At 41.9% G+C, this 8346-nt stretch overlaps 1 protein-coding gene across 1 annotated transcript; it reads left to right on the top strand.

The window, feature by feature from the left end:
* Positions 1-988: 988 nt before the first annotated feature.
* arv1 (ARV1 fatty acid homeostasis modulator) lies at positions 989-5477 on the top strand. The gene is made up of 5 exons (XM_075458943.1): positions 989-1139; positions 1473-1592; positions 2145-2298; positions 2652-2876; positions 4291-5477. The coding sequence occupies exons 1-5, from the start codon at positions 1044-1046 to the stop codon at positions 4413-4415; spliced, it is 720 nt and encodes a 239-aa protein (XP_075315058.1). The 5' UTR covers positions 989-1043; the 3' UTR covers positions 4416-5477.
* Positions 5478-8346: the final 2869 nt, after the last annotated feature.

Here is an 8346-nt window from a genome sequence, read left to right as displayed (position 1 = left end):
GTTGATGATGTCACACACAGTGTCAGCAAGTGACAAAGGTGAACTCTCTCGGTAGACAACATGGACGCTTCTTCTCTGTGACATATCCAGGATTACACCATCTGTTGTTAACAGGATCTGTAATCCTCCTCCTTTACTGTTCCCTCTCTGTCTGCAGTCTCTGTCTGCCTGTATAGTCTTAAATCTGAGCGGAGAGCTGTTAGAGCCGTTCCAGAACCCATGTCCAGGTGAAAAAATGAATATGACATCTCTGATATAGCTGTTGCATCCAGACAAAGAAGATGATTGTGGATTTCTGGAGGGCCAGGAATAAGCAAAACACTATTTATGTCCTGGGAAAAGATGTGGAGATGATGGAGGAATAGATACGTGGGAGTTTACCTGGACAACAGACTGAATTGGAAATTAAACATTGGGGCAGTCTACTGTAAAGGACAGAAAATATTAATGTTACTATTTTTCTGAATAAGAGTAAGAAAGAGAACCTTTATTGTCAATGCACAGATGTACAACGGAAATTACAACCTTGTGGTAGCTAAAAGGAAATAAAAACATGAATAAAAGCAGCAAGAACAACATAGATAACAGTAGCAGAGATTAAAAATACAATATTGCTTAGAGTGTATTGCATAGACACTTTGATTTTTAACACACATACCATCAGTACTAGGTACCCCTCTTAGAAAGCAGCAGTGAGAACAAAGTGTTTTCCGGGTGAGATCAATTCTGGATGATGTTTGTGGCATCTGGCTCTGGAACTGTGTCCTTATAATGCTCTGTGCTGATTCTATTGATTCTGTCAAGCACAGAACAGCTCTTCTAAAAACAAAATATCACATCAAATCATGATCAATCACAAAACATGCTAACTTGGGAGAGTTTTGAAAGCTACACGTTTCAGAAGACAACTTTTCAGAAGCTGCCAAATCTGTACTTTTATTTTGAAATCGGAATGGTACGACCCGTGGCACTTCCGGGTTGCACTTCCGGTTCGGTTGTTTTGAAAGTTAGCATGTTGCTTATAGCTGTGTATAAATGAAAGAATGGGGAAAGACGTTTATAGATGTGTTGAATGTAACGAAAAGGCAGCGGAGCTTCACAGGGATTACAGAAACGGCATCCTGAAGATAACTATATGTGTGGGTTCATTATTCACATCTTTGTTTTGAGCCGTCCGGTCTAACTTTACAGTGTTTGACGAGCATATTAGCCAATAATTAAGTCCGTCGCGATGTAAATAAAACAGAAATACGGCCGGTCTTTATCTGTATAACTTGGTTATTAATAATTCAAACATTGTAAGTGGGTGTTGTGTTGTCACTGAGCTGTGATTTTACACCGGTCTGCTGCCTCGTCTCACGTCTCTTTGATATTTATTCTTTAAAATGCTGCATAGTATTTTACTGCCATACCTACACGACGATATTTACATATATGTAAACAGCATGTGGTTCTTCTTACTGTTTCTCCAGGAGTCCTGCCAGAAGCCAGTGGATAAATACATAGAGTATGACCCAGTTATCATCCTCATTGATGCCATTTTGTGCAAGACCCAGGCATTCAGACACATTCTGTTTAACACGAGCTTGAACGTAAGTAACCTTTTAGTTTTAGTTTTTTTTAACTGATAACTGGGTACTGTGCTGAAGTCTTGATCCAGCCCTCATTTCTTTATATTTTGCCTCCAAGCAGCCAGACTTTCTTGTAATCTTTTAAAATGGTTTTGAGCAATAGTTCTTCAGGCTTAGTTTATCTCAAAATAAAGTTTATCTTCGGATATTTGCTGCTTTTATCACTAATTTTCAGTCCAGTACTTATGTCTGACCATTTTCAGAGGAATGCTTTTTTTTCTTTGTGAAGCACTGTATGTTTAAAAAAAACAAAGGGAACAAATCAAATGTTGCAACGGAGAATTTGAAATGTTTGAAACTGATGAATAAAACCTTGTTAAAAGGAGATGTGATGTAACATGGTGGTAAAAACGCTTTGATCCCAACTTTTCATGAAGGTTTTGGCATAAAAACAACAACAGAATTCCTCAGTTTTGAAATATTTAGATCTTTTACTTGTGTTTTTGAACACATGGGTCCAACCTGTTCTTCTTTAAGACACAGGGTTGTTAATGTTCCTCCGTGCTCCTGCAGATCCACTGGAAGTTGTGTGTCTTCTGCCTGCTGTGTGAGGCCTACCTCCGGTGGTCCGTGCTCCATAGCTCTGAGCAGAGCAGCGACCCCGCTGACATCATCAGATACACCAAAGAATGGGAGTTTTACGGCATGTTCGGACTGGTTGCCCTCGGTAAGTTTTTGTTAATGTGTATTAAATCCAAGGGGAACTCATAGATGTTCGGGGAGTTTACTGAAACATTCCCCACTTGTATTGTCTGAGAAAGAAAATATTTTGGACGGAAGAATATATATGAATATACTGTTTTTTAACCAACATTACTATCGCAATCTGTGATCGACATAACCCGTAAATCATTTATTCGGTTGATAAGATTGAAAAGATGGGGGAAGAATCTCCAGACTTTCGAAAATATGAAAACATTCAAATTAAAAGATAAAAACCTGTTATGATGTTTGATAGTTTGCCTGATGAATTTCTTAATTCGGGTGTTGATTCCTGAGCTTGTGGACGTGTGTTGGCAGAGCTGTCGGCGTTCTGCGGCGCCGTGCTGTGCTTCCTTTGGCTGTGGGTGAGCCGGCTGCAGGGCGGGACCGTGGAGCTCAGCCTGCTCTTCAGGGCCCTGCTGCTGTCCTGCTACGGCAAAGTCCTCCTCATCCCGGCCGTCATCTGGGAGCATGACTACTCCCCGCTCTGTCTGGGCCTCATCAAGCTGTTTGTGCTCACCTCAAACTCGCAGGCTATCAGAGGTAGGAGACACCAGGTCCCAGATATTCAGGCAGCTTAGCTTTTTGTTTGCCCGGATAATGAGATTCCTCCGGGGTTTGTGGCTCCTCCGAGGTGCAGGGAGGATGCACAGATGCCCTCAGTTGAATTTTTAAAGGTGTAACTTGTCACATTGCAGTGAGAAGAAGGATAAAGAGATGTGTTGCACCAGCTTTCAGAGTGCTGATGCATTATCTTGATTCTTAGAAAGACATTTACGGTTAAATGGCTAACACCTGGCTAAATATGGAGCTACAGCTGTGAGCTAAGAACAAACGGCTCGTCTCTGCCCAAAAGTAACAAACTAAATCTACCCCAAAGGCACATCAAGCCTAGCTTACTGACTTTGCTTTCATTCTTTAGTTTATGCAACATTTTTCCTTTTTAATTGAGCAAATGTTTTGTAAAAGGCAGGGTTTGACTGGACTGGGAAAGTCACACAGCTGGATTCAGTTTTCCCACGTCAAATTGAAATGACCTATGACTCTGACTGGGAAATGCATGTTAAGTTTTTGTCTTTTTTCCTTCATACAAAAAGTTAAAATCGCCCAGAAAGATAAAGGCATCAAAGGCTTTTTGAGACGTTTCAGAACAGGTATGTTGCTGGATATATAGGATCTCAGTTGCTCAGCAGTTTGGAGCCTACGTTTTCATATTTTTCATTCCATGATGCACAAAATATTATCTGTGAGTGACGGGTCTGGACTGCAGGCAGGTCAGCTCAGCACCAAGACTCTTATTGCAGAGTAAAGCTGCAGTTTGGGGTTCAGCATCGTCTCTAATGTTTGGTTGTGACCATCACAGGTGGCAGCTTTAAACTGTGTGCTGATTTAAATATCCAGGCGGTTCCTGTCCTCTTTGGCCTGGAGGTCACAGCCTCCATTATGTCCACAAAGTGTTTAAATGTTTGATGCATCGCACCGCGGGTCAGTTTTCCACTTCATCTCAGTCACTCTAAAATGAACTCGGCCCAGAAAAAGACAGAATTTTCTTGTTTATACATATTTTATTTCTATGCTGTACTTAACTGGTTAAAAATGTGCACGGTGGCGATTTAACACCCATTTGTGGCTTTACTGGTGAACTGTGTTCACAAAGTCATCAAAGTCATAAGGTTCATATATTTTTTTATGTTTAATTGTTCAGATAAACTGAAAATCTCCAGCAGGGGGCAACTGGCTCTGCTTTTGTTTGAAAAAAACCTCCCTGACCCCAGAGAGCTCAGACTGTGAAGATAAAGATGTTTTATTGTTACTCGCTGATAAAGAGCCTCACATGGTTTCTTTTTGCACTCACTCGCTCGCTGTGTTCTTCCACATTTCTCTGAAGCGCCGTGTTGAACGTGAATGAAAGAGCTTGTGTGATTTTTCTGTCCCTTCGTGTCTCTTCCATCTCCAGTGATCCTGAACTGCAGCAGACGTCTGTCTCTGGTGGCCGTTTGCTTGGGCCTGCTGTCAGAAACCTGCGTGGCTCAGGCCTGTCAGCAGCTTCCTTGGAGCATCCAGGACATGTCGACATCTTAACGAACATCTGCTCCACGCTCGGACTTCCACGTGCGGCGCCTCAGGGTTGAAAGCGTGATGGTGGACGCCAAACTCATTTACTTGAAAGATGGAGAAAGGACATTTTTCTTCAGGTTCTCTTTTGACCTTTTTGCTCTCCTGCTCTTTCCACTTCATTTCTGTCTATTTAAAACCGACTAAAGAGGAAACCCTACAGAGAAAGAAAGGCTGATCCAGGTTACTGTTTAACAAGCTCCAGTTTCTGAGCCAGAAATGACACAAACAGCTACTGCTTCTCTGTCTGGACAGGACCCAGGAAGCACTCTGCACATTCTTTAGATCAGTGGTGAGATGCCTACCTTAGCTGACTCACACACTGCATGTCAACACACAAACACACAGTAAATCAAGAGGCTCAGCAGGATTGAGGGGGTGAAGGGAAGTTCACTTTATTGATTTTACACTTATTCACTGCTACAATAAAGCCTCGGCTGTGAAAAAGAAAGTGTATCTATCTAAATCTATGTTACCAAAAAGAAATGTAATCCTCTTCGAGACAGAGCCGACCGAGGGATGTAATCTGAGGCGAGATTAATGGCTTAGTGAGGTATGCTGAGTCTAAAGTGTGTTGAAGGTGGCTCTCCTTTAACCTGCCGGATTGTCCTGGTAATTCAGGTTGAATACGTGACCTGTGGCAGGTTTAAACGGTCCTTATAAGAGCTCCACGCTTTCACTGATTCTCCTCTTGATGATGTTTCAGGCCACACAATCAGAGGAGGCAGCAGAAGTTTGCAGGAGTGTTGAATCCATGCTGATTCCTGACAGAGCCTGATTGATTGGCATTGTATAAACATTAGATTGATGGAAATATTTGGATTTGAAGGGTTGACCTATGGATGTAATGATGGATTTGAATTATAATGACAAAAAAAAAAGAATTTTTCATAGCTTGTCGTCCTTTTTTAACATGTTTCAAACAGGATCAAGTTGCTTTTTTTGCATTTTACTGATGTTACACAAGAAGCTCGAGCAGTTTAGTTATGTTTTAGATTAAAGCTTAAATCTGATAAAGATGGACTCATCGACCGTTTCCTTGTTTTATTTGATGGTTCCTGTAAGAAGCAACTGGGAGTGGATGAAATAATCAATGCTTTTTTTGTTTTGTGAAGACACTGAAATGACCTCCAGAACATCATGAACATTATGCCACCGTTGGTTAAATTCCCGAAACCTTCCCCCTCTGTTCCTGGAATGTGTGTCTGCAAACAGAACAATGTTTCATCTGGAAAACAAACGTCACAAGCAGATGCAGGTTTGTGGAATGAGGGGATTTACCGCGTCAGCCTCCAATAAAATAAGCTTTTGGAACGTATATGGGTTATACTCAGTGGCGTGGGGAAGGTCAGGGTGACTCCATCCTCCTTTTGTGCCTTCTTGGCTCTGTTCGTATCATCTTGCTGCCTGTAAACTGTGTCACAGACTCCATAAATATGTGTTTTTCATTTCAGTTTCACTTCTTTCTGTCAAGCTTTGGCATAGCCGGAACGTTTCATCATGAGGTCTTGGCTAAAATAAACTGACAAAAGACACTTCTCATCTTCTCTTGGGAGAGTGGTTTCCTTTCCACAACATTTCTGGGGTCAGATGTGGGATTTCTCGTGGGATTCTGGGTCCGACTGACGACTGTGGCAGAGGTGTTTCTCCCTACGAGAACAGGGCAGACCGTAAGATAGGTTTGGGTCATTTATTCTTCTTTGCATACTTTCAACCAGGTGTTGGAAACATTCCTCAGAGGTTTTGCTCCATATTAACATGCTAACATCAGGCAGCTGCTGCAGATCTGTCGGCTGCACATCTATGATGAGAATCTCCCGTTCCACCACATCCCAAAGCTGCTCTGTTGGACTGAGATCTGGTGACTGTGGAGGCCATTGGAGTGCAGAGAACTCATTGTTCATGCTCAAGAAACCAGTTTGAGATGATATGAGCTTTGTGACATGGTGCATTATCCTGCTGGAAGTGGCCATCAGAAGATGGGTACTGTGGTCATAAAGGGATGGGTACATCTATATATATCTGTTAACGTGTTGACATTTTTATAGAACGTGCGCACGATAATCTTGCCTAAAAAGCTAATTTTGCTTAATTTGCTTTAATTTTGAGAGCCCTTCGGGATAGTCAGATATATTATATATTAGTAGGATACCATGTCTCTTCATTTTATTTTATTTTATTTTATTTGACCTCTTTGAACGATGCAACTGACCAACTTTCAAAATGTTAGCTGTGGAGTTTGGACATTCAGTTCCTGCAGCCGTTTAATCCAAGTTTTACTAATCAGATTACTGGAACAGCAGCCACCTCACAGCCGCTTGTGTGTGAACAAAGCACAACACTCTCAGTACACCCTCAGGGTCCAACAGGGCGGAACTAAACAGAGAATGTCTGTTTTCATCCCAGGAATATTCTCCTTTTATAGGTACGAACCGCAGACTGAACCAGTGCGTTCATCTCTGTAAACTTTGAGCAAGAAGGCAAATCAGGTAGTCGCACAGTTCATGCTGAGGGAAGCATGAATATCTGTGACAAACCATCTGATTATTTGACATAATTAAAAAAAACACAAGCTTCATGATGCTGAAGGAAAAGCGAGGACAAGGACGAGCTGGCTCTGCTGGCCCTTAAACTCATTAGCAGCTACTTACAGAGACTGTTTTCAAAGCAGCCGAGGCGAGATGTGAGCAGGAAGCAGAGCAGCTGAATCAGGACAGCTACAACAGTTACAACATCACTTGGAGGCAGGTTGTGTATCAAACCAGAGATCATTTGTATTTCAGTCACAGAGAAAAACAAGCACCTCTTTTCTGTGCTGGCTGCACTGCCATCAGTGGCCTCCAGAAAACACTCATTCTCAGCAATAATCAGCAACTGGTGACTTTGATCTTGAAACGTCTCCAGTGGCGTTCTAATTCACTGGAAGCTCAGCTTTCATGCGTGCAGATTACTGCGATAGAGCAGCCGAGCCCATCCCATCCTGTGGAGAGAGTGAAGCGCACCTTGGATTTGCTCTCTGTCAAGATTACGTTAATCTGCTCTAATCTCTGAGCAGACGCTCAGACCGGCAGCACAGAGAGAGACGACATGGACTAAAAACCATGCGGACTGAACCCAAAGAACTGTCGAAAAACCAGAATACACACAGCATTTTCATCCATTTTAAACGCTAGAAATAGAATATAAAAATACTTTATTCATTCCCCAATGGGGGAAATTCAAATTAGTCAAGTAGCTCAAAAAAATTATTAATATTTACAATGATTGTATATTAACAACAACAATAATAATACAAATTCTAATAAAAATACTACTACTAACTAATAATAATAAATAATAAATGCTACAGTGAATACACATCTAAGAGACTCTAAACCACCTGCAAAAAAAACAACTTTCCCGCGTGAACTTGACTTTATTGCTGAATGACCTACTTCTTCAGTCTCTCGGGGAGGTTTCTGAGAATTCAGATGGAGTAAGCATGAAAATAAAAAACAGTGTTAGCATCATCGGTAATTCCTCCGAGCACCAGAGGCTGCCACATCAAAGCGCCCTGCTGCAGTAATGATCAATTAGACTGGAACCGCACAGGAATGGCAGCTACTGGAGACCAAAATGCAGATCGGTGCATTTAAATGCAAGTCAGATGCATTCAGGAAGAAGAAGTAGGGCAGCAGCCCAGAGAGGGAGAGGAAGCGTGCTTTGGTCTGAGAGGGATGTGTCTTCCTCTGTCTCACTGCGGCTGCCTGACATTTTGGGAATGAAGATGATCTTTGGTGCGTTATAAGCATCATTCTCTGTGGCACAACTACATGTTTGTCTGGTTAGTTTGAAACACCTTCAGAAACTGCTGTTTGGAATTAAAGACAGAGGGGGACCACATGATGTCCAATTACTC

This window comes from Odontesthes bonariensis, chromosome 24 (assembly GCF_027942865.1).
Source record: "Odontesthes bonariensis isolate fOdoBon6 chromosome 24, fOdoBon6.hap1, whole genome shotgun sequence".
Lineage (NCBI taxonomy): Eukaryota > Metazoa > Chordata > Actinopteri > Atheriniformes > Atherinopsidae > Odontesthes > Odontesthes bonariensis.
This window is presented reverse-complemented; position numbering and strand designations above follow the sequence as displayed.

Coding starts and splice junctions, on each gene's coding strand:
- arv1 (XM_075458943.1), top strand. CDS start 1,044: ATGGGGAAAGACGTTTATAGATGTGTTGAATGTAACGAAAAGGCAGCG. Junction 1,140..1,472: donor TCCTGAAGATAACTATATGT/GTGGGTTCATTA, acceptor CTGTTTCTCCAG/GAGTCCTGCCAGAAGCCAGT. Junction 1,593..2,144: donor TGTTTAACACGAGCTTGAAC/GTAAGTAACCTT, acceptor GTGCTCCTGCAG/ATCCACTGGAAGTTGTGTGT.